This window comes from Aethina tumida, chromosome 1 (assembly GCF_024364675.1).
Source record: "Aethina tumida isolate Nest 87 chromosome 1, icAetTumi1.1, whole genome shotgun sequence".
Lineage (NCBI taxonomy): Eukaryota > Metazoa > Arthropoda > Insecta > Coleoptera > Nitidulidae > Aethina > Aethina tumida.
This window is the reverse complement of record NC_065435.1, coordinates 56447776-56470479: the sequence shown is the minus strand read 5'-3', so window position 1 is coordinate 56470479 and position 22704 is coordinate 56447776. Positions and strand designations below refer to the sequence as shown.

Sequence of the window (22704 nt, the reverse complement as noted above, 5' to 3'; positions counted from 1 at the left end):
TAAATAAATCTATTTCAATATAATTGTTTTATGGTGACCAATATTTCAAAGCAAATTCTGGTATTTAGTATTTAGATACGTTGGAAAAGTAATGTCCCAAGAATTTTCAAAAGTAACAAAGCAAATTGTTGAGTTTTTGCTCAATAATCTTATAAACCATATTAATTTAATTTTAATAAATTATTACAATTTCAAAAACTGAGTAATGCTTATCGAAATTTGGCCGCCTTGACAATTGATAAGCAATTAGGAAGGAGAACTTTCGTCAGCGTCTTAAATGCATTTGGGGTGTGATGACCAACTAGTGCTCTCCATTAGTTGGTCATTAAACGTAGGAAATAATAAATTTATTTGACAATATAGATTATATTAATTGAATGTTTTTTAATGATTTCAGAGTAGATTCAGAACAAAATTAATTAACCGGGCAACAAGTATAGTAAATTTTTTTTGTTCTAGGTAGAATAACTTATTGTTTGTTTAATTTAATTTTTGGTTTGGGTACGACTGAAATTATTTTCCAAATAAAAATATTTCGTAGAGCTTCTTTCATCTTAAATTATGTATTCCTCATAAATGTAAACGTTGAAATTCCATGAATTATTATTAAGTATTTTGATGTTTAGTAAATCTGATCAGGCATTTTCTACACTATTTATGGAATAATGCAAACTTCGAATCTACTATTAACACATTTTTTGATAGTGTTTTTAGGTATTATTCTCTTTACATTAACATAAACAAATGATCAAGCTCATTTCAACGTTTTTGGTATATTATTAGCTATTCCCAATAAAATCAGTACACAATGATAAATAAGGTGACTAACTATTTTTTGTTCAAAAAGAGTACACTTTGCAAGTATTTCATAGGTGAAAAAAAAAGAAGGAAAAACGATAAACACTTTCTTTTAAAAACATATTTTTCTTCGGAGTGGATTCTTTTTGCTAGATGAAGATGTTCGTCTAATAATGTAGCCACATCCGAACAACTTTCATTTTGCATATTAAATTTGACTGTTAAGACAGCAGAAAATGTTTTTACAGAAAGTTGTGACTTCTCACTGCTCCAATAATCATTACCTAGTGAAAATACCCTTTCAACAACAGCATTAGTGCCTGGACAACATAAGGAAATTTCTATTAAAACTTTTAAATTTTCATGTGGGATATGTTTTACTCTAAAATGTCGAAAGATTTCTATCCATCTTTTGTCAAGTTCTATTTTACTTTTTCTATTTGAATTTCTTCAAAGAGAAAATTGTCATTAATAACAATATCTTTTACTTCCTTCATTACAAATTCAACTGCTGAAGAAACTTCTTTCCATTCAATTTTACTATTTAATTAATAACATTGAAATAAAACAATCTAAAAAAATGTTTTAGAAATACAAATGAGTATAAAATTATACAAATGAGTACTTTCAGAGTACAGGAATTGAAAAGAGTACGGTTTGCGAAAAAAGAGTACAAAACTCAGTAAATGAGTAAAGTTGGTCACTTTATGATAAATATACTTTTACACATACATATTTATAAAAATCTTTTCGAATTGTTTTAACGTTTGATATTACATTTGATTTTACTTAATGTCTTTCTTTAAGACATTGGATAACACAAGTAGAACTAAATGATAATTAAAATATATATATATCAAAATGTAATATCTACTAATAATAAAACTATTTAAAGAGTAGTGTTAAGATTAATAAACTTTACCGCAAAGGAATATGTGGAAATGTAACAGTGACAATGCTGCATGTAAACTACGAAAGCATATTTAACTTTAAACTGCACTTTGTCTTTGTTTATAATATGAAATAGTTAATAAGTTTGTGAAACAATATTTAAGAGTTTTTATTAAAAAATCATAATAGTCAATGTATTCTATGTTGTGTATTCTCAGGACGAAAATTAAATACTAATTAATTATTGGTTATTCATTTAAGGCTCTGCACTGGATATTTATTCCATAAATTACATTGTTTTTCTATTAATGCCACTGTTATCAAAAAAGCTGATGACGTCATCGCTGTATGTGTCAATAGTTATTTGTCGAGTCGTCAAATATCCCTATAATACCGAGAGCCGACGTTATCATACTGTTTTGTAAACAATTATCCAACATATTATTTAAAATGAGTGGAAATAAAATAATAGCCGATATTTTTATACCATTCCAAGAGTCTATTAATGAAGAACAAGAAGTTCGCGAGGTAAATCTTATCTTAAAATAACACATTTAACAAATAATACAGATCAGTTTAAAAACAATTTAGGAAATTCGACAAATCATGAAAGAAATTGAAAAACCATTCAGAGAAATTATTACAGTTCTCCAAGTTATCCACCAAGATACTAATCTTGAAGAAAGTATATATTTTGTATCAAATTTTTGTACTAATTACATAAACTGGTATATTTCAGCTCATAAGGCATGTTTAAGGGCCCGAGAGTTATTTCAGGAAGTGAGAAATGGCTATGATCAACTAGACAAAATTATACCTACTGGCCAATATTATCGATATAATGACCATTGGAGGAATGTTACACAGCGTTTATCATTTCTGGCTGCTCTAATTGTTTTTCTTGAGAAAGGCATATTGATAGATAAAGAAGTTACTGCCGAAATATTAGGAGGTATATACTTTCATACAACATATATAATAATTGAATATAACCATCATTGATGTCAGTACAGAATTTTACGTTTTGTTTTATATTGTTGAAAAATACATTTTTTACATACAACAGATTTCAATGAAATAATACTTCCTGTTTATGTTTGTACATATAAGTTTAAATGTTTAATATAATATTTTCAGTTAATGGTAAAAAAAATATTACTTTTGATTTAGAAGATTATTTAATGGGACTACTGAATCTCGTCACTGAATTGGTATGTATCCTAACAGTTGATACATATACAATATTAATAAACTTTTTTTAGGCAAGATATGCAGTAAATTCAGTTACTTGTAAAGACTACAGTAAACCTTTACAAATATCCAAGTTTGTGGCAGAACTCAATGCATCATTTCGTTTGTTGAACTTAAAAAACGATTCTTTAAGAAAAAGATTTGATGCTATGAAATATGACATAAAGAAAATTGAAGAAGTAGTTTATGATTTATCAATCAGAGGTTTGACTCCAAATGTGAATGAATGAAATAGCAATAACATCTCCAATATTAAATAAGTAATATTATAACACATTTATTTATTTAATTTGATTGTTATTAATTAAAAAATCTTTAAAATATTTTGAGTATAATTATTTATTCTAAAAAAGTAAACAATTAATGGACAAAGCCAGGAGTTAAAATATATAGTATTAATATGCAGAAAGCTTTGATGGTGTCTCATGTTCAACTTCATATTCAATTTCAACCCTAGGTCTGTGAGGTTTGCCCTTTGATGAGGATGGATCCTTTTTAGTCTTTCTGTTTGGCAACTGTTTACCTTTCTTCTTATTTATGTCTATATCTTCCATGTCTGATTCGTCTGAAGTCTCAAAACTGCTACTCAAATCAACTTCCTCTGGGAGTCCACTCTCACTTTCCTACAAACAAATAATTAATGTACACATTTGACAATTAAAAGCAACTAAAACTTACTGCTTCACTTTCATCGTCACTGTCAGCAGCTACAAATTCTGGACCATCATCATCACCTTCCATTTCCATTTCATTTTCTACTTCCACTTCTGCCTCACTTTCTGATTCTACTTCTTTTTCTTGTACAGCATCATCAAATGCAGTTTGTGGAATGTTGTACAAATCTTGATACTAAATGATGTTTAATTAGTGAAGAACTCTGGCACTATGTAACAAAAAATACTTACAACTCCCTTTTTAAGTCTGTCTAGTAAAGTTTTCTCAACTCCCTTTTCAATTCTTGCAGCTAACAATGCCTTTTCTTCTCTTCGACTTTCTCTTCTCTCAATGTTACGTTGTAATGGTACTATCAGTTTCCTACAAACAATTGGTCAATAAACCTAGAATATATTATATGTAAATTTAATTCACTTACTGTCTCTTAAGTTTTAGTTTCCTCATACGAATTAAGTATTGTGTAATTTTCACAAATCTCTGTTTGCATTTTGATTTTATAAAACCAGGCCAGTACAATAAATTCTCATTAATTTGTTGTATGGCTTTTTCAAAGTTCCTAGAAAGTTTTACTTTTTCCCACGTTTTTTTAGGGAATGCTGATCTCTCAGTTGTCTTCATAAAAAGGTAAATTATACCTTTCTCTTCTCGTACTGTGGCATACTGACTATTAGCCAAAGGACAAGATGATCTGTTGCAAAGACCAGTTAAATTATACTCATTTCTGCAGAATTTCTGGGTCTTTGTACTAAAAAATCACAAGCACTGTTAACACAACTGTTTTACCGGACATTATTTTACTTACTTTACTTTGTAGGAACAAAATGATTTGTTAATAATACTCCATACAACCTAAAATAGAATTAAATTATTTTACGACCATGAATTAAACAAAAATAACTTACATCGTCGTGCTGCATTTTAAAATTTTCCTAACGAATTGTTTTCTAAATTATAACCTAAAACAGCACGTGTCAAAAGAAACCTACAACTTTATGTCTTTACCTACAACAATTTTATTACCGTGTTGCCAATCTATATATATATATATATATATATATATATATATATATATATATATATATGATTCCAAATTAAACCTCCAATCTTATTATTGTATAAATTTAATGCAATTTTTTTCTACTACTTTTACTAAAGACGTAGGCCATAGTACAGTTATAAAAGTAAAACCTTATATTAATCAGTTTTCCTTGAGGATGAACTGGCAATGTAGCATTCACAAACTATCAATTAGGTTATGGGACTGTCAATTGACAAGAGTCATTTACTGGATTAACATTCTTTCATAGCACTTAAAATGTTAATACTAAATTTAGTGGTTGCGGTTTTATTTAGTTTATTTGTCTCTGTTGTAAGTGAAACAGTATTTTTTTAAATAAATATTTTAATTTATTGGTAACATATGAATAATTAATTTCCAGATCAGTTTAGAACAGGATAGTTCCATTAGTATAGAATTATTACATTCTTTAACAGGAATCAAACAACCACAATTTACAGAAAGAGGAAATATTACAATACATAGTCTACGTTCTGGTCAAGCTATTGTAGACCAGAAACCCTTATCTCATCAGGAAAAGTTGCAACTGCAGGTAACTTGTAATTAAAGTTTCATACATAAAAACTTTGATGGTCATTTTTTCAGACACTTGCTGATAAAAATCAATTTTACCAAATTAAAGCAATTGTTACTGCTGCTGATGGGGTAAAGCAGGAATTTATATCAACTTTAAAGGCTGTGAGATTTATATTAAACCTTGTATGAAATATTAAATTGTGTTGAAAACTTTTAGTGTATGTTAGCAGAAGCTGGTTTAGATGAAAGGCTTTCAGTTTCTTTGGATTATACAGGCAGAGTTGTTGGTATTACAACTTTAGTCGCATCAAAGAGTACCTGTGAAGGGGCTGTAGTCCCTTTATCTAGTCTTCAGAAATTTAACACACATGTGTATGTTAGACATACAGAAACTGGTCCAATGTAAGTTAAGATTACTCAAAGATCTGAACTATTATTACATTTCTATTTTGGTATTTTGAGTACGAGAGCTTTTAAGTATTTCATAAAGATAACTTAGTTACTGAAGCTTATTTGAAATTTACAATGACTACTTCTCTCCCAATTTAAGGTTGCATAATGAATGAATGAGTCAGAGGATTGAACACAAATGAATAGGAACAGGTGCTTTTGAAGTGAATGTTCTTATTCACTCCTGGAATTACAAGTTCATTAAATTGTTTTTTGAAATACCTTGGAAAATAGATAATATTCTACTATTTTAATTAATATAAATTTCTATGAATTTTTACTCTAAAACATGTTACTGTAACTTGGTTCCTTAATACTTTGTTTCAATATATTATTTTAGGCCAGACACAAATTCATACATTCAGAAGTTAGAGCGGGAAAGAGAAGCACGTGAGAAAGGAGAAACCAAAGATAACAGATCTTTCATTGCCAAATATGTAAGTGTATTTCAAATTTTTATAAAATTTAATACCAATTTGTTTTTTCAGTGGATGTACATTGTACCTGTGCTAATAGTAATGCTTGTATCAACTGCTGGTGCGAATCCAGAGCAAGGAGGAAATTAAAAAATAGCACTGTTTTCTAATTTATTAATTTAAAATAAAGTAACAAGTCACAAGGAATTATTGTTGTTTACTTTCAGATTTTGCTTCCACTGTTTCAGCAACATCCTTCTTTTTCAACATTTTATCAACCATTTTCTCCTCCTTTTCCTTTCTCCTTTGCTCTTTCATTAGTTTTTTCTGCTCTTTTTCCTTCTTTTCTAACATTTCCTTAAACTTCTCATCTCTAGGATCAACAGTGTATCCAAAATGTCTCCTAACTTCTTCAATCAATCTTTCTTTTCTTTCCTAAAATCATTAAATTGATTAATTAATAGATTAAAAGGTATATTGCAAAAATGAGTTAAATCAACAAGTTATATAAGATTCATAAAGTGTGTATAAAAATTGTTAAGGAGTGTTGAATTTAGTTTTTTTATAAGCTTAAATTTCAATGATTCATAAAAAATCACACTAAATTTTAATCAGTACTATATTAATGTGATGAGGCAGGTTAGATCTTAAAATAGTAAGTGGTATACTATACACATTGGCAATCTTAGAGAGCAAGTACCAAAATGGTACAAATGAATCTCAAAATATATTATTTTAGTAAACATCACATTAATACTAATATTAGTAGATTCTTGCATATAAAAATATTGTAAAATTAATGATTTCTTTACTCAATGAATGTGGTTACTTATTTACAAAATTACCTTGACAGCCCTTGCTTCTGCCTCCTTCTTGGCAATTCTGTTAAACAAATCTTTCTTCATATCCTCTAGTTTTGCAATTCTCTCAACAATTTGCTCCTGACGTAACCTAGTCTGTTCAATCTTTTCCTTTCTTCTTTGCTTAGCTGCAGCAACTACTTCTTGTATCGAGTATGGAAATGTTACTCTTTCATATTCTTTAGTTACAGCCAATTCTTTAGGAGTGGGCCAACAAATAGCTGGATCTACACCAGACTCCGTGCCATACCGTCCAAAATTACGCCGTAGATACTTCAATGTACCATGGTACCATTGTGAGGGTTCTGGGTATGGATTCTGGTCATGTAACATATTGAAATCATGTGGTTTTAGTCTGGATTTATTTCTTTTCCTTTCAATCTCTTCTTCTTTTTGTATTGCTTCATCATCAATGACTAAAATTAAAATAAGTTATTTTCTATTAAAACTTAAAGTATATCTATATTACCATTGGCGACAGCTGATTCTTGTTCTAGTTTTTCAATGTTTATTTGTGAAGAACTGTTTTGCCTTGATATAATTCTTAATGAATAAGAACTGAATCGTTTAATTAAATCTCCACGGATCATCTTGATGTGGTATAAAAGTGAGGTTAAAATTTCTAACCTCTATTTTGAATTCAGAAAATTCACAAGTTAAACTAAAATTTTTAAATAAAATTGGTTTATATATTATACTAATTAATTACCATAAATGTTTATAATAATTATAGTAAATATTGTATTTTATTAAAATTGTTATGTAAATAACCATTTAAATTTTACATAATTGATTCATACATAAAAGGGCGACTTTTTAATAAAACAACATATAGCTAAATATATTATTTATATTAAAAATAAATCACATATAATTTTGTAAATAATAAATTCTATTTGGGCTAATATCTTCCCGACATATTGGGCAACACTTTTGATACGCCAGAGAATCATGTATGCACGTCCAGCAAAATATATGCCCACAAGGTGTTGCACTGGCTGATTTTAAATTTTCTGTACATAGAGGACAACATTTTGTTGACGATGTATAATTCAAACTTAAAGTCTCTGAGTTGCCAGAATGTGATGTTAATAAGTCATGAACAATACTAAATAATGTGTAAAACAAAGAAATATATCCCAAACAGTTAAAACTGCCTGAAAACGTGTCATCTTTTAACCAGGGTCTCACAAGTCCCTACAAACATTTAAATTATTTATGCATCAATAATTATTTACTAGAAACATACATATCTAATGCCAGTTATCCTGTTTGAAACATTATAATATCTTCCATTTATATAAAACAAAGCTTGGTGTATCCTTTTTAGGTTTGATTTATTGGAGGATAAAAAGTTTAGGATACCTAAGAAAACAGCTTGTGCTTGGTGTGTTAATGAAGTGGAATTTGTAATATCCGATTTGAGTTTTAATATCAGTCTTTCTAATAATGGTTCACCTCCGACATACAACAACAGCCACATTGAATGTACCTTGAAAATTATAAATACATTACATCGATTAAACAATATAAAGATAGAACATACTAATTTTGTAGGAATTGTATTTTGCTTTGTGAGTCGAATAGTGCCAGTATACTCTTCCCCTAATGTTTGAACATTTCCCAGAGACGTTATTAAGTAATACCAGGCATTTGCTACAATTGGGGCTGTCTGTCTAAGTTGATAGTTTCTTGGACCGAGGACTTTATAAAGTGATTGCAAATCATCTTGTATGTCATTGACAAATAGATTATCTCTCTGAGATCCTCTGAGAATATCCACTACTTCTGCACTATTCATACTGAATCTATTTAGAAACTTGTTTCTTTATTATACTGCATGTTCAAAATACTTAAGGTTTATCAAAACATATACCAAGTGGTATCTATAATGTCTTCTTCTTCAAGACTGACTCAGTATTACTGACCTATGATACTTATTTTGTCAGTTGTAAAAATAAATATGGCAACCTTCTAACCTCAAATATTTCAAAATTGACGGACAATTTGAATTTCTTTTAAGTGTTGTAGAGACGTCGTTTAGTTTTCAAAAATGCGATAAGATGTGTGTATATTTTAATCGATCATAAGTGTGGGAAGAGTACCATTCTGAAACATCCATAAAGTTTGTTTATACTAACTTATTAACAAAAAATGATTTATGATATCCTATTTAGGATTTGGCATCAGCCGGGAAAAACTCTTGATAGGTCTGATGTATGTACTAATAAATTAACAAAGCGTAATCATTAGTTACAACAATACATTACAGTGGACACATCTTCTAGAACTTGAGGAATTTACACATCCTGGTGAAGAACAAATGTTATTGAACTTAATGGACCTAGCCTTGGACTACTATAAAATAGAAGCATTTAACAATAATGTCTTGGCTACTAAATTAAATTCTGGTGACTCTACTAGTAGTCTTACCTTAGGGGCCTATGTACGAGGATTTTGTTTGGGAACTCATAAAATGTTAGATGAGTATAAACAGGAAATTTTAAAGTTGGAAAGGAAATTTATAGAAAATCCATGGCTTTCTTTAAGTTATATTACACATGTATTAGAGAAATTTAGAGATTTATTTTCAATGATAAAGAGTATGCTTCAGTTGATACAAGATGAAAATATTCATGGATGTTTACTTTTTAACAGACTTCATAAGTATGTAAATGGTACTAAGCAACAAGTTACAAATGCTAGCATGTAAGTATAGTATATATATATATTAATATTCACTACTAAGTAATAAATTTAAATTATAAATTTGAATTGCCCTTAATGTACACATCATTTGTAATTAAACAACTAAAAAAAATATATATTTATTTTGATATACTTTTCTAATTAGACAAAATTTGAAATATTCCAAAATAATACACTCAGGTAACTGAGTTAAACGGTTTAAAATTTGATAAAAACATAAATTAAGCTGCTTATCTGACTAGAATATATTAACAAATTTAATTGAAACGTGTTTTTTTTTTCAGAATCATTCGTTCAATCAATAAGGTTTTCTACCGTCATCTTTGCAATTGGGTCATTTTTGGCGATTTATCTGATACCTGTGATGAATTTTTTATTTGTGATGGTATAACTGCAGATGAGAATTTCCAATATTCAAAGCAAATTGCTGCTTTTCATCATGGAAAGGGATCGGATCATGTAAGCCTTAATTAATTGACTATTATAAATTGTTAATATTTATGATATCTAGAGCTTGACCGACATTTCAAGTTCTATAAGGAAACTAAGACATCCACCAGTCGTACGGAAATTTTTTATAAATTCGGATATGTTGCCAGTATTTGTTGACAAAGAGACATCAGAATGTATATTGTTCATGGGCCGGATAGTATGGATTATAAAAAATGATCCGAAGATCGCTATCAAAAATCACTATAAATCACTAAATGCTACCAGAGACATCTGGGAAGGAAACGGTGCGGATTATTATAAACAAATAGAAGCACTTGAATCAGAGGTATTTAATAAAGCCTCATTCGACGAAAGAATCGAGGAGTGTCGTATTAAGTTAAACATGGTAATTAAATTTAGTATATAATGTTTATTTAATAAAAATTGAAAATTAATTTTAGTATCTCTGGTCAATTTTGTTAAATGAGGGTAATCTTGTGGCACATTTACAATTAATTAGAGATTACGTTGCATTGGGCAGAGCAGAGTTGTTCCAACAGCTTATAACTGTGTCAGAAAGTTACATTAATGAGTGGACCACTAGTTCTGAAACAACTGTGTTGCACAACTTGAACTCAACATTTTCAGAAATCGCTAGAAAGATTTACGGTGATAATGAAAAATCACATTTAAAATTTTTACTTACGACACCCAAGCCTGATAAATTAAGTTAGTAAGTCTGGGTATTTTAAAAAATATTATTATATGGAGCCTAATTCGTTACAGAATCTGATCCATGGTCGCAATTGAATATTTATTTTGAAGTTGATTGGCCCTTGCATATTGTATTTCACCCAAAAATTATGGAGTTGTACAATAAACTATTTTGCTATTTGTTAAGATTGAAAAAATCCGAACTTGATTTGGCTAAGTTGTGGCATGTCCATCTCTGTAATAAAAAATCTCTGTAAGTATACTACAATTTATATTCAAGTATTTGATATAGAAATATATATTTTAGTGATTCAAGACTCTGGAAATTTAGACACAATTTAATGTACTTGATTAACACCATTCAGTATTATTTACAAGTACAAGTGATTGAAGCAGAATTTTCTCTGCTATTTAAAACTTTAAAAAATGCTAATCAATTTGAGGACGTTGTCACTTTACATAATCAGTTTGTATGCAGATTATTAGTGAAAACATTAGTCTTAACTTTAGATGAGGTATAAAATTTATTCTAGAAAATTTTATAACAAATCAATATTTAAATGATTCAATTTTAGACTGAAACATTTGGAAAGAAATCCAGACTGTTTAATTTACCATCTAATTATATACACAGCAAAGTATGTAAAATCATGTCGCACAGACAGAACTTAGAATTGGTATGATTTTTAGGTTTTTAATGTGATTAGTCGTTTGTTAGAACTATGCGATAATTTTTGTGCTGCGGCAACACAGTGGAAGGCTGACTTAACGGATGTAGAAGCACATGAGCTATCTATATTCCAAGAAAGATCTGATAATTTATTGGAATCCCTGATGTATATCTTACACAATATGGATGAAAGAGTCAGTGGTCATCAGTTATTACAATTGTTGTTACAGCTTGACTTCAATGACTATTTTAGCAAGAGCAAATCAAGGAGGTGAGATTTGAGTATCTGAAAATTTTTAATTGATACAACTTTTAATTGAAATTTCACAGGCACTTTGAGGAATACTCCACAATGATTGTAATATAATAAATATAATTTAATAAAATATTGAAATGTTGATGTGAATTTTATTTAACATAAGAGTGAAATTTAAAAATTAGTGATGCAACTACTTTTAAAAATATAAACTATATATTATAAAATGAGATAATACAAATTATACCATAAAATATAAAGGTAAACAATTAATTACTTAATCAATAATTTTATTGTTTATTTTGCACTTATTATCAAATGTAACAATTTATATTATATAATGTGTGTTAATGTATAATTGTTTTCCATTATATCAACTTAAATAAAATAATTAAAATGGATGGGGAAAATGGTATATTAAACACCTTATTTCAAAAAAATCATGTATGCATGTATAATAAATAATTAAAATTAATTTTTTTTATTAGCATTAACATTTTTGCTCTTCTCATTTTTTTTTGTTATCCCGGTTAATTTTTATGACCTGTATTTGATAATTTTGTATTGTTGGTAGGAAGTAAATTGTAGTTTTCTGTGTTATATTTAGATTCATATTTGACTAGATGGCGCCACAAAAATAATTTAAAATTAATAACTTTCTTTGTATTAAATATGTATTGCTTAAAATCAGCAATTAGTCGTAACAAAATCATTAAATTGACATTGGTGTCCATAATCACTTTAAAATTTCAATCTATACAAAAGTTGTCTAACCTTCAAATTCATTGTGATCTCACCTTATGCGGGAACTAATATTATGGGACGTGTCAATCCCATACAAGTTTAAATTTATTTTCGAAATGAAATACTCATATAGTTACAGTGTCATAACACGTGTCTAACAATTTCTTCAACAGTTCAGTGTATACAATAATTTCTTAGTCAGTTTCTGTTATAAAAATAACAATGAAGCACCCAGGTAAGAAAAAATTTATTTCTTTGAAAAAAACTATAAAGTTTACTTATGTTTAAGACGCAAATGCAAACACATTGAAGTATGTAAGCCTTGTAACACTTACTCTTCAAAATGCAATACTAGGACTTAGCATGAGATATGCAAGGACCAGAGAAGGAGATATGTTTCTTTCATCTACAGGTAATTTTTTGTTAATTATTTAAAATGGCATAATATTAGACATCTATCTGTTATTATCAATATCTTGGTAATCAATATCTTGGTACTTTTCCTGAACTGATAGTATTAGTAAGTTAAGTACCACAGATCTTCTAAACACTCACATTTGTTTCTGTTTTTCTACAATTCTTATCACAGCAATAAATCAAGATAAATTGGTATTAAGGAAGTTTTGTTTCATAATTAAATTAAACTCTGGAAATATGTTTGTAATATGTAAAGGTCAACTACACAACCAACAATTGTTCTATGATCAATCTTCAGGGTTTTATTTATTAATTGTTGATTAATTTGTATTTGTTGTTGTAAATGGTATAGGCTTATAGGAATTTTATTTATTATTTGATGAGAGTAACTGGCAAATTAAATTTGTATTGTTACTTTGTTACATATATTACTATGGTATAACTGAACTAAACAACGACTTGACTTAGACTTGTTAAATCAGCATGTATAATTTCAATAAACCTGTGGATTGAAAAGAAATATAGAATTATCAAATTCAAATAATTATTTGTTACCATAAAATAATATTCAACTTATGGGTACTATGCATATTTTAAGATAACATTTCACAAATATGCATTTAATTAATATTTAAGTCTATTTTTTCGAATAGATATTTGCGTGAATTACTCACAAAGTATTTAAATATGTGATAATTCGCATCAGTAAAATTAAACCGTAAATAAATCATAAATTAATATATAAGTAACAATTAAAACAGTACAGTCAATTACTTAAGATAAATCATAAAAAATTTCTTTATAACATACAATTTGTTTGTTTGTCTAATTTTTGGGATACATTGTCTAATGAATGTAAACAATATCTATAACGTTAAATTTATCATTATTTTAATCTGCAGTACAAATGAAAGTTCAAGTACGTTTTACATCATATTACCACGTATCAAAAATAGAATTAACTTACACATTTATTGAATTAAACAATACATATCATGTTTATGCTGCAGTATTCAATACTGATAATTATGATCAAAGGAAAATTATTTTTTATGATTTTCCACTCAACAAGAGAACTAAGGTATTATTTATTAACGTTCAGTTACGAAGGGATGTTCACAACTTAGTAGAAGAGTGTTATCTAAACATTTTGCGTTTTATTTCAGCTGTACTTATGTCTGAAGTAGTGAAGCTAATAACCTGCCTTGCTATAGTCTATGTAGAAGCAGGTGGAATTGTAGGACTCTTGGAGACCATAGATAAACAAATATTGAAAAATAAAATGGACACTTTAAAGGTGTGCGTTCCTTCGTTCGTTTACGTCGTACAGAATAATTTGCTTTATGTTTCTGCCTCACACTTAGACGCTGCAACCTACCAAGTAAATATCCTCATAATTAAATTAAATATCAATCAGTAATGTTCGTTTTATTCTAGGTAACATATCAGATGAAAATCCTGACAACAGCCATGTTTGCCGTATTTATTCTTCGCAAGGAATTAATCAAAACGCAATGGATTTCCCTTGTAACGCTGATAACTGGTATTGTTCTTGTACAGCTCGCCGATTCGAAAGAAGCGGTGTCATCGCATGACGGACCAGCCCAGAATAAAGTTCTAGGTTTCCTCGCGGCATTGTCAGCCTGCGTCTTATCTGGTTTTGCGGGAATTTACTTTGAGAAGATTTTAAAAGGGAGCGACGTTTCTGTATGGATGAGAAATGTACAGCTCAGTTTGTGTTCTATACCGTTCGGCCTGTTAACCTGTTTCGTGTCCGACAGTTCGATAATTAACAGACAGGGATTTTTCTTCGGATACGACAAGTTTGTGTTCTATCTAATTTTGTTGCAAGCTGGGGGTGGGCTGATTGTTGCTGTTGTCGTGAAGTATGCTGATAATATCTTAAAAGGATTTGCTACTTCCTTGGCTATAATTATTTCTTGTGTTGCTTCTATTTACTTATTCAATTTTAATTTGACGATACAATTCGTTTTAGGCGCAGGTTTTGTCATATTTTCTATATTTTTGTATGGATATCAACCGCCTAAAAAAGAGCTGTTGAGTAAGGTTTCAAATTTGTAATCATATTATATTACATTACAAATAAGAATCTGACTTTAATTTATAGGTGCATTAGTTTAAGAACACTATGAAATGGTGAAATGGCATTGTACTTATTATTATTGATGTATATATTTTATTAATATTCTAAATATATTTTTTATATTAATATTTTTATTTATTAAATGTACATTGTTAATCAAAATTAATAATTTTGTTTCGTAATAATTAATAGTTAATAATAATAGTTATAGTGAGAGAAATTTAAAATTTTGGATTATTTTTTGAGATACACAATTGCTCTGATAAAAAATTGGAAATAAAGCAGTATGTCACAATTCTTTCGCTTCAAATATATTTTTATAAGTTTTTAAGGGACAAGTGAAGAAATAATAGTATATATATGGTTTAGACACCAGTTTAAGAAAAATTTGTGGTTACACAATCCTGGAGAAAGTAAAATTACAACGAAAAATCAAATTAATTAAATAAAATCATCTGTACAACTGCCACGTTTCAATCCAGTTGAGAATCTGTGGTAACAGTTAACAAGAAAAATATCCAAAAGTAGAAAAGAATGAAGGGCATTAACAATTGTTTGGTGTCAGTCCTGGAAAAACTGCTGCAGTAATAAAAGTAAAAGACATAATAAATAACTAAAAATTATAATGAATAAAATCTCTAAGAAAATAAATTAATGGTATTTATCCATATATTTATTAAAGACTGTTAAGCTTTTAGTTCCTTTTCATAATAATCTTAAAATGTTGAATTTAATTTATGTGTATATAATATAGTGGTCTTTTATTATACATCAATAATAGCATAACTTTTATTAATTTTACAACAAATATATATATATATATATAGTTTGTTTCCAATATCTTCGTACAAAAACATAATATTATCGGTCTTTAACAATTTATTAAAAAAACATTATTAATTTTACTAGACAAATATTATAAATATACGTTAGAATGAGAATACAGTAGAAAACAATTTATTTCAACTTTGATACAAAAAATAAATATACATGGTATAAAAAATATATGCCAATATTTTAAAAGTATATTAAAAATAATATATAGTTTAATCTTTCTCTTCTTGATAGTCCTCCTCAAATTTTCTATGTCAATCGGGTGTTTATAACATTAAGCTGTAACTTGAGGTGTGATTCGTAAATTGTCAGTCTCCAGGCGCTGGTATTATGACGAAATAAATGAGTTTTCAAAACTAAGATGTAACATTAATTCCAACTGGCCAGACTTCACACAATAATGCACACATTTTACCCTACTTCAAATATGAATGTTTTTCCCACAGTAAGCTAAATCATTATATTACAACATTGTTGATATCCCAATATAACTGGGCCAAAGAAGTGTGTGTATTAGCAGATTACTTAAGGTTTAAACCAATTTTGACGTCAATTTTTTGCAGGGCCTGCGAGCCAGATAAAGACTATCTTGGGACAACCGACTGTTACCGATTCTCCTTGTCGTGGTCATGAGCCTCCGTTTCGAAATGATGAGAAATTGCAAAGAAGGTCCCACTTCTTTGGCCAAGTGATATTGGGATATCAGCAATGTTGTAATATAATGATTTATCTCACTGTGGGAACGACATTCGTATTCGAAGCAGGGTTAAATATGTGCATCATTGTGAGAAGTTAGGCCAGTTGGAATATCATACCTCTATGCTTTATCTTAATGTTATAAACGCTCGATTCACATGGAACATTTTCTGATGTATCGAAATTTTGCTTTTGTTGTAACAGATTTGTCAAAAAACAATATTACTATGGATCTAGACCAATAGGATTACCAAGGATATTCAACCAAATGTTTCAACATGCTTTGAATAATTGTCAAAAATAATATGTATTTTTAGCACATGCCGCAAGTTTATATCCATAACGGTTTTATTCAAAGCCTTTTAAACAAGTTCAAATTTAGCATATTTTTGAGGTAGATTTTGTTTATATTTTAAAACAAGACATTTTGTTTATTTTATTTGTATTAGTTAAGCGCAAATTTGATTTATACATAAGTTGATGTCAATTGATGTCAATTAGTCGACGTTGACAAGAATAAGGATCAATCTAACTTCGTTTCTGGAGGATTTATCCGATAGAACTTGTCGTGGATTAAGTGAAGCACTCAAAAGGAGACCACAAAAATACCAGGTGAGGGTTCTACATAAATACAATCAAATAAGAGATCTTATTAGTTAGAATTCTGTTTCGGTTTTGTTCAGTTTCATTAAGAGAAATATAGATTAAAATATATCATAATTCAAAAATATTCGAGACTGTGAAAATTTAGTTCCATTTTCGGATTCGGCATTTAATTTTTTCCATAAACACAGACTGTTAATAGTCATGAACCGATTTTTTCTAATTATAAATAGTATAAGGAATTCTTTGTTTAATGTCAATTATCAATTTGTGACTGTATGATTGTGAGTATTTTTATTACATTACATGAGAAATTGCAAAGAAGGTCCCACTTCTTTGGCCAAGTGATATTGGGATATCAGCAATGTTGTAATATAATGATTTATCTCACTGTGGGAACGGCATTCGTATTGGAAGCAGGGTTAAATATGTGCATCATTGTGAGAAGTTAGGCCAGTTGGAATTAATCATACCTCTATGCTTTATCTTAATGTTATAAACGCTCGATTCACATGGAACATTTTCTGATGTATCGAAATTTTGCTTTTGTTGTAACAGATTTGTCAAAAAACAATATTACTATGGATCTAGACCAATAGGATTACCAAGCATATTCAACCAAACGTTTCAACATGCTTTGAATAATTGTCAAAAATAATATGTATTTTTAGCACATGCCGCAAGTTTATATCCATAACGGTTTTATTCAAAGCCTTTTAAACAAGTTCAAATTTAGTATATTTTTGAGGTAGATTTTGTTTATATCTTAAAACAAGACATTTTGTTTATTTTATTTGCATTAGTTAAGTGCAAATTTGATTTATACATAAGTTGGTGTCAATTGATGTCAATCATTCGACGTTGACAAGAATAATGATCAATCTAACTTCGTTTCTGGAGGATTTATCCGATAGAACTTGTCGTGGATTAAGTGAAGCACTCAAAAGGAGACCACAAAAATACCAGGTGAGGGTTCTACATAAATACAATCAAATAAGAGATGTTATTAGTTAGAATTTTGTTTCGGTTTTGTTCAGTTTCATTAAGAGAAAAATAGATTAAAATATATCATAATTCAAAAATATTCAAAAGAACTGTTCGAGACTGTGAAAATTTAGTTCCATTTTCGGATTCGGCATTTAATTTTTTCCATAAACACAGACTGTTAATAGTCATACGGAAATCTTTGTTTAATATCAATTATCAATTTGTGACTGTATAATTGTGAGTACTTTTATTACGTTTATTTTTGGTGCCTTATGTTTATTTATTAAAATAGTTACTGTCAATAGTTGTCTGTTTTTTATTTAATTTAGGGGTGCACTATCGCTGAATTAGAAAAAAAATCCGCGATGGTACGAATTGGAGAAAACAAATACAAGAAAATGGGAAAATGCAACTCTTTCGAGACCTTGGAACATAATGTAAGTGGTAAGTACAAACTTCTCATTATCTGTGAAGATCTTGATCGTAACATTTTTTGTGTGATTAATAGCAGAAGAAAAGAAGAGCGAGGCGCCGGAACATCGTCCCCCATTCTTGAGAAGACGCAAACCTCCGACCGTCGATAAAACTATCACAGTTAAGGAGGAGAGAACAAACGCGAACATCCGCAAGGAACGCAAGAGATTAGAAACAAAGGAGAAGCCCACCGCCGGCGAAGAACTGAAAGTGGCGGGGATCAAACAGACTCAAAAAAGAGGTGGTAAGTACAAAAGTCTTATTATCTGTGAAGAACTTGATCGTAACATTCTTTGTGTGATTAGTAGGGGAAGAAAAGAAGAGCGAGGCGACGGAACATGCTCCCACACTCTCAAGTAGAGACAGATTTCCGACGGCCGATAAAACTATCACACCTAAGGAGGAGAAAACGAAGGCGAACATCCGCAAGGAACGCAAGAGATTAGAAACAAAGAAGAAGCCCACCGCTGGCGGAGAACCGAAAGAGGCGGGGATCAAACAGGCTGAGAAAAGAGGTGATAAGTACAAAAGTCTCATTATCTGTGAAGAACTTGATCGTAACATTCTTTGTGTGATTAGTATTAGAAGAAAAGAACGAGGCGACGGAACATGCTCCCATACTCTCGAGTAGAGACAGATTTCCGACGGCCGATAAAACTATCAGAGCTAAGGAGGAGAAAACGAAGGCGAACATCCGCAAGGAACGCAAGAGATTAGAAACAAAGAAGAAGCCCACCGCTGGCGGAGAACCGAAAGAGGCGGGGATCAAACAGGCTGAGAAAAGAGGTGATAAGTACAAAAGTCTCATTATCTGTGAAGAACTTGATCGTAACATTCTTTGTGTGATTAGTATTAGAAGAAAAGAACGAGGCGACGGAACATGCTCCCATACTCTCGAGTAGAGACAGATTTCCGACGACCGATAAAACTATCAGAGCTAAGGAGGAGAAAACGAAAGCGAACATCAGCAAGGAACGGAAGAGATTAGAAACAAAGAAGAAGCCCACCGCTGGCGGAGAACCGAAAGAGGCGGGGATCAAACAGGCTGAGAAAAGAGGTGATAAGTACAAAAGTCTCATTATCTGTGTAGAACTTGATCGTAACATTCTTTGTGTGATTAGTAGGGGAAGAAAAGAAGAGCGAGGCGACGGAACATGCTCCCACATTCTCGAGTAGAGACAGATTTCCGACGGCCGATAAAACTATCAGAGCTAAGGAGGAGAAAACGAAAGCGAACATCAGCAAGGAACGCAAGAGATTAGAAACAAAGAAGCCCACCGCCGGCGGAGAACTGAAAGTGGTGGGGATCAAACAGGTTCAAAATGGAGGAGGTAAGTACAAAAGTCTTATTATCTGTGAAGAACTTGATCGTAACATTCTTTGTGTGATTAGTAGGGGAAGAAAAGAAGAGCGAGGCGACAGAACATGCTCCCACACTCTCGAGTAGAGACAGATTTCCGACGGCCGATAAAACTATCACACCTAAAGAGGAGAAAACGAAGGCGAACATCCGCAGGGAACGCAAGAGATTAGAAACAAAGAAGAAGTCCACCGCCGGCGGAGAACTGAAAGTGGCGGGGATCAAACAAGCTCAAAATGGAGGAGGTAAGTACAAAAGTCTTATTATCTGTGAAGAACTTGATCGTAACATTCTTTGTGTGATTAGTAGGGGTAGAAAAGAAGAGCGAGGCGACGGAACATGCTCCCACACTCTCGAGTAGAGACAGATTTCCGACGGCCGATAAAACTATCAGAGCTAAGGAGGAAAAAACGAAGGCGAACATCAGCAAGGAACGCAAGAGATTAGAAACAAAGAAAAAGCCCACCGGCGGCGAAGAACCGAAAGTGGTGGGGATCAAACAGGATCAAAATGGAGGAGGTAAGTACAAAAGTCTTATTATCTGTGAAGAACTATCAAGTTCACATTCTTTGTGTGATTAATAGGATTAATGGAAACGAAGGCGACGGAACATGCTCCCACACTCTCGAGTAGAGACAGATTTCCGACAGCCGATAAAACTATCAGAGCTAAGGAGGAGAAAACGAGAGCGAAATTTGACGAGGAACGCAAGAGACTGGAGACAAGAAAGAACCTCACCGCTGTCAGACAGTTGCAGGAGAAGAGGATGAAACTGCGGGAGAAACAGAACCAAGTGCCGATCTACATGATCACGGAACTGCCCCCGCTGCCGCACCACGTCTGTTACACCGCGGACGACGCGTGTGATGACGAAAGTCGACACGAGAATCCCCGTTGGTACTTGGATTCCAACTTTAAACAACAAGAGCTGGTGCAGGCAGGGACCGGTGATACGCTCAAGAATACGTTCTACTGCCGGCGAGCCATGACGCCGGATTTGAGGGAGATCTTCGGATCGATCGACGAGAGGAAACTAAAGAGGACGTCGAGCGCCCACTGGCGCATACCTCCACGTTACACGCTCATGCCCGCAGTTAATCGGCTGTCGTACGTCGAAGATGAGAAGGATGATCAAGATGATGAAGATTAAAATATATATTATTTATATTATTATGTACTTTTAAATTTTACATTTTATTGGCTTAATTTTTATTTATATTATGTATATGTATTTTTTATATGAAGTTATAATAAATTATTTACTACTGTTTAGTATATTCATTTTAGTATTAACATTTATTTACAATATTTGTCTAGTTAAAATAATAAATGTTCTTGTACGTAGATTTTAGAAACAAATTGTAAATTTGTTCTAAAATTAATAAATGTTAAGTTATGGTATTAATATTGTATAATAAAAGACTATAAATACATGAATTAAGTTCAACATATTCAGGTTATTACGACAAAAAATTAAAACCTTAACAGTTCTTAACATATATATTGATAGATATATTTAATTTATTTTCTTACAAATTTGGTACGTAAATTAAGTCCATTTATCTCAGGCATTCATAATTTACCTCAGATAAATAGGACACTTTTAATAATTTTATTATAATAGACTTTGAATAATTGTCAAAAATAATGCGTATATTTGGCCGATGCCTTAAGTTTAAATCCACAACGATTTTATCCAAAGCCTTTTAAACAAGTTCGAATTTAGTATATTTTTGAGGTAAATCTTATTTATATTTTAAAACAAGACATTTTGTTTAGTTTATTTGTATTGGTTTAGTGCAATTTTGATTTATATATAAGTTGGTGTCAATTGATGCCAATCAGTCGACGTTGATAAGAATAATGAACAATATAACTTTGTCCCTGGAGAATTTATCCGATAAAACTTGTCGTGGATTAAGTGAAGCACTCAAAAGGAGACCACAAAAATACCAGGTGAGGGCAAATAAGAGATCTTATTAGTTACAATTTTGTTTCGGTTTTGTTCAGTTTGAATAAGAGAAAAATAGATTAAAATGTATTAAAATGTAAAAATATTCAAGAGAACTGTTCGAGACTGTTAAATTTTAGTTTCATTTTCGGATTCAGCATTTAATTTTTTCCATAAAGACTGTTAGTCGTCATGAACCGATTTTGTTTAATTATAAGTAGTATACGGGATACTTTCTTTAATAACAAATACTATAAGAGTCTTTTAAACAAGGAAAGGGTTAATGTAGGCAAGTACTTGTGACTGTATGATTGTCAATATTTTATTACATTTATTTTTGGTGCCTTATGTTTATTTATTATAATAGTTGCGGTCATTAGATGTCTGTTTTTTGTTTAATTTAGGAGTGCGCAATTGCGGAATTTGAAAAAGAATCCGCATTACTCAAAGAACAGATTGAAGAAAACAAATACGAGAAAACGGGAAAATGCATCTCTTTCGAGACCTTGGAACAAAATAGAAATAGTAAGTAGAAAATTCTCATTATCTGTGAAAAACTTGATCGTAATATTTTCTGTGTGATTAATACTGGAAAAGAATAAGAACGAGGCGCCGGAACATCCTCCCTCATTCTCAAGAAGAGACAGACCTCCGACCGCCGATAAAACTATCAAAGCTAAGGAGGAGAGATTATATTTACAATATTGTTCTAGTTAAACATTTATGTATTTGATGTAAAATTAATATAAGTTAAGGTATTAATGTTTTATAATAAAAATCCACCATGAATACATACTTTAAATTCAACATATTAAGGT

At 30.5% G+C, this 22704-nt stretch overlaps 8 protein-coding genes across 23 annotated transcripts; 5 read left to right on the top strand and 3 right to left on the bottom strand.

Moving 5' to 3' along the window:
* The first annotated feature begins 1971 nt into the window (after positions 1-1971).
* LOC109602288 (translin) lies at positions 1972-3263 on the top strand. 2 transcript variants are annotated; one of them, XM_020018639.2, is made up of 5 exons: positions 2001-2217; positions 2281-2374; positions 2429-2641; positions 2827-2900; positions 2952-3263. In XM_020018639.2, the coding sequence occupies exons 1-5, from the start codon at positions 2140-2142 to the stop codon at positions 3168-3170; spliced, it is 678 nt and encodes a 225-aa protein (XP_019874198.1). In that variant the 5' UTR covers positions 2001-2139; the 3' UTR covers positions 3171-3263. The 2 variants fall into 2 exon arrangements, with proteins under 2 accessions (XP_019874190.1, XP_019874198.1); XM_020018631.2 differs by having other exon boundaries at positions 1972-2217; positions 2281-2641.
* LOC109602232 (protein MAK16 homolog) lies at positions 3262-4616 on the bottom strand. Its single transcript, XM_020018560.2, has 6 exons — positions 4518-4616; positions 4418-4464; positions 4034-4360; positions 3846-3975; positions 3619-3789; positions 3262-3563 (listed from the first exon to the last, which is right to left on the bottom strand). Exons 1-6 carry the CDS (start codon positions 4530-4532, stop codon positions 3336-3338), a joined length of 918 nt encoding a protein of 305 aa, XP_019874119.1. The 5' UTR covers positions 4533-4616; the 3' UTR covers positions 3262-3335.
* Positions 4617-4835: 219 nt separating this feature from the next.
* Positions 4836-6282, top strand: LOC109602070 (ER membrane protein complex subunit 10). Its single transcript, XM_020018400.2, has 6 exons — positions 4836-4984; positions 5055-5225; positions 5279-5371; positions 5427-5611; positions 6000-6096; positions 6148-6282. Exons 1-6 carry the CDS (start codon positions 4931-4933, stop codon positions 6223-6225), a joined length of 678 nt encoding a protein of 225 aa, XP_019873959.1. The 5' UTR covers positions 4836-4930; the 3' UTR covers positions 6226-6282.
* Positions 6234-7551, bottom strand: LOC109602062 (growth arrest and DNA damage-inducible proteins-interacting protein 1). Its single transcript, XM_020018388.2, has 3 exons — positions 7405-7551; positions 6921-7351; positions 6234-6510 (listed from the first exon to the last, which is right to left on the bottom strand). Exons 1-3 carry the CDS (start codon positions 7523-7525, stop codon positions 6283-6285), a joined length of 780 nt encoding a protein of 259 aa, XP_019873947.2. The 5' UTR covers positions 7526-7551; the 3' UTR covers positions 6234-6282.
* Positions 7552-7767: 216 nt separating this feature from the next.
* LOC109602278 (peroxisome biogenesis factor 10) lies at positions 7768-8875 on the bottom strand. Its single transcript, XM_020018620.2, has 3 exons — positions 8482-8875; positions 8185-8427; positions 7768-8132 (listed from the first exon to the last, which is right to left on the bottom strand). Exons 1-3 carry the CDS (start codon positions 8734-8736, stop codon positions 7800-7802), a joined length of 831 nt encoding a protein of 276 aa, XP_019874179.1. The 5' UTR covers positions 8737-8875; the 3' UTR covers positions 7768-7799.
* An 82-nt stretch (positions 8876-8957) lies between these two features.
* Positions 8958-11858, top strand: LOC109602053 (gamma-tubulin complex component 4). 2 transcript variants are annotated; one of them, XM_049961163.1, is made up of 10 exons: positions 8958-9145; positions 9208-9644; positions 9929-10103; positions 10156-10482; positions 10538-10805; positions 10863-11043; positions 11098-11305; positions 11366-11428; positions 11481-11731; positions 11791-11858. In XM_049961163.1, exons 2-10 carry the CDS (start codon positions 9259-9261, stop codon positions 11825-11827), a joined length of 1896 nt encoding a protein of 631 aa, XP_049817120.1. In that variant the 5' UTR covers positions 8958-9145; positions 9208-9258; the 3' UTR covers positions 11828-11858. The 2 variants fall into 2 exon arrangements, with proteins under 2 accessions (XP_049817120.1, XP_019873937.2); XM_020018378.2 differs by having other exon boundaries at positions 8958-9152.
* Positions 11859-12423: 565 nt separating this feature from the next.
* LOC109601481 (UDP-galactose translocator) lies at positions 12424-15107 on the top strand. The gene is made up of 4 exons (XM_020017732.2): positions 12424-12695; positions 12750-12872; positions 14044-14258; positions 14315-15107. The coding sequence occupies exons 1-4, from the start codon at positions 12683-12685 to the stop codon at positions 14957-14959; spliced, it is 996 nt and encodes a 331-aa protein (XP_019873291.1). The 5' UTR covers positions 12424-12682; the 3' UTR covers positions 14960-15107.
* Positions 15108-16816: 1709 nt separating this feature from the next.
* LOC109602003 (M protein, serotype 6) lies at positions 16817-21207 on the top strand. Of its 14 annotated transcripts, XM_049961569.1 has the most exons (11): positions 16817-16905; positions 16961-17123; positions 18431-18545; positions 18610-18819; positions 18881-19090; positions 19155-19361; positions 19426-19632; positions 19697-19906; positions 19968-20180; positions 20242-20454; positions 20520-21207. In XM_049961569.1, the coding sequence occupies exons 3-11, from the start codon at positions 18467-18469 to the stop codon at positions 21083-21085; spliced, it is 2115 nt and encodes a 704-aa protein (XP_049817526.1). In that variant the 5' UTR covers positions 16817-16905; positions 16961-17123; positions 18431-18466; the 3' UTR covers positions 21086-21207. The 14 variants fall into 14 exon arrangements, with proteins under 14 accessions (XP_049817526.1, XP_019873886.2, XP_019873878.2 ...); XM_020018327.2 differs by lacking the exons at positions 16817-16905; positions 16961-17123 and adding an exon at positions 17815-18080 and having other exon boundaries at positions 18884-19090; XM_020018319.2 differs by lacking the exons at positions 16817-16905; positions 16961-17123 and adding an exon at positions 17815-18080 and having other exon boundaries at positions 19700-19906.
* Positions 21208-22704: the final 1497 nt, after the last annotated feature.

What these genes read in the sequence shown, in the direction of transcription:
- LOC109602288 (XM_020018631.2), top strand. Translation starts at nt 2,140, where the DNA reads ATGAGTGGAAATAAAATAATAGCCGATATTTTTATACCATTCCAAGAG. An exon ending in AAGAACAAGAAGTTCGCGAG is followed by an intron (nt 2,218 to 2,280) that starts GTAAATCTTATC and finishes AAAACAATTTAG; the next exon opens with GAAATTCGACAAATCATGAA. An exon ending in TACTGCCGAAATATTAGGAG is followed by an intron (nt 2,642 to 2,826) that starts GTATATACTTTC and finishes TAATATTTTCAG; the next exon opens with TTAATGGTAAAAAAAATATT.
- LOC109602232 (XM_020018560.2), bottom strand. An exon ending in TTTTGTTCCTACAAAGTAAA is followed by an intron (nt 4,361 to 4,417) that starts GTAAGTAAAATA and finishes GTGATTTTTTAG; the next exon opens with TACAAAGACCCAGAAATTCT. An exon ending in AAACTAAAACTTAAGAGACA is followed by an intron (nt 3,976 to 4,033) that starts GTAAGTGAATTA and finishes AATTGTTTGTAG; the next exon opens with GAAACTGATAGTACCATTAC.
- LOC109602070 (XM_020018400.2), top strand. Translation starts at nt 4,931, where the DNA reads ATGTTAATACTAAATTTAGTGGTTGCGGTTTTATTTAGTTTATTTGTC. An exon ending in TTATATCAACTTTAAAGGCT is followed by an intron (nt 5,372 to 5,426) that starts GTGAGATTTATA and finishes GAAAACTTTTAG; the next exon opens with TGTATGTTAGCAGAAGCTGG. An exon ending in GATCTTTCATTGCCAAATAT is followed by an intron (nt 6,097 to 6,147) that starts GTAAGTGTATTT and finishes TTGTTTTTTCAG; the next exon opens with TGGATGTACATTGTACCTGT.
- LOC109602062 (XM_020018388.2), bottom strand. Translation starts at nt 7,525, where the DNA reads ATGATCCGTGGAGATTTAATTAAACGATTCAGTTCTTATTCATTAAGA. An exon ending in AGAATCAGCTGTCGCCAATG is followed by an intron (nt 7,352 to 7,404) that starts GTAATATAGATA and finishes TTTTAATTTTAG; the next exon opens with TCATTGATGATGAAGCAATA. An exon ending in CAGAAGCAAGGGCTGTCAAG is followed by an intron (nt 6,511 to 6,920) that starts GTAATTTTGTAA and finishes TAATGATTTTAG; the next exon opens with GAAAGAAAAGAAAGATTGAT.
- LOC109602278 (XM_020018620.2), bottom strand. Translation starts at nt 8,736, where the DNA reads ATGAATAGTGCAGAAGTAGTGGATATTCTCAGAGGATCTCAGAGAGAT. An exon ending in ATACAATTCCTACAAAATTA is followed by an intron (nt 8,428 to 8,481) that starts GTATGTTCTATC and finishes ATAATTTTCAAG; the next exon opens with GTACATTCAATGTGGCTGTT. An exon ending in GGATAACTGGCATTAGATAT is followed by an intron (nt 8,133 to 8,184) that starts GTATGTTTCTAG and finishes AAATGTTTGTAG; the next exon opens with GGACTTGTGAGACCCTGGTT.
- LOC109602053 (XM_020018378.2), top strand. Translation starts at nt 9,090, where the DNA reads ATGATTTATGATATCCTATTTAGGATTTGGCATCAGCCGGGAAAAACT. An exon ending in CTCTGTAATAAAAAATCTCT is followed by an intron (nt 11,044 to 11,097) that starts GTAAGTATACTA and finishes TATATATTTTAG; the next exon opens with TGATTCAAGACTCTGGAAAT. An exon ending in CTAATTATATACACAGCAAA is followed by an intron (nt 11,429 to 11,480) that starts GTATGTAAAATC and finishes TATGATTTTTAG; the next exon opens with GTTTTTAATGTGATTAGTCG.
- LOC109601481 (XM_020017732.2), top strand. An exon ending in TATGTTTCTTTCATCTACAG is followed by an intron (nt 12,873 to 14,043) that starts GTAATTTTTTGT and finishes GTTTTATTTCAG; the next exon opens with CTGTACTTATGTCTGAAGTA. An exon ending in TAGACGCTGCAACCTACCAA is followed by an intron (nt 14,259 to 14,314) that starts GTAAATATCCTC and finishes GTTTTATTCTAG; the next exon opens with GTAACATATCAGATGAAAAT.
- LOC109602003 (XM_020018311.2), top strand. Translation starts at nt 17,988, where the DNA reads ATGATCAATCTAACTTCGTTTCTGGAGGATTTATCCGATAGAACTTGT. An exon ending in GGAGACCACAAAAATACCAG is followed by an intron (nt 18,081 to 18,430) that starts GTGAGGGTTCTA and finishes TATTTAATTTAG; the next exon opens with GGGTGCACTATCGCTGAATT. An exon ending in ACAGGTTCAAAATGGAGGAG is followed by an intron (nt 19,907 to 19,967) that starts GTAAGTACAAAA and finishes TTGTGTGATTAG; the next exon opens with TAGGGGAAGAAAAGAAGAGC.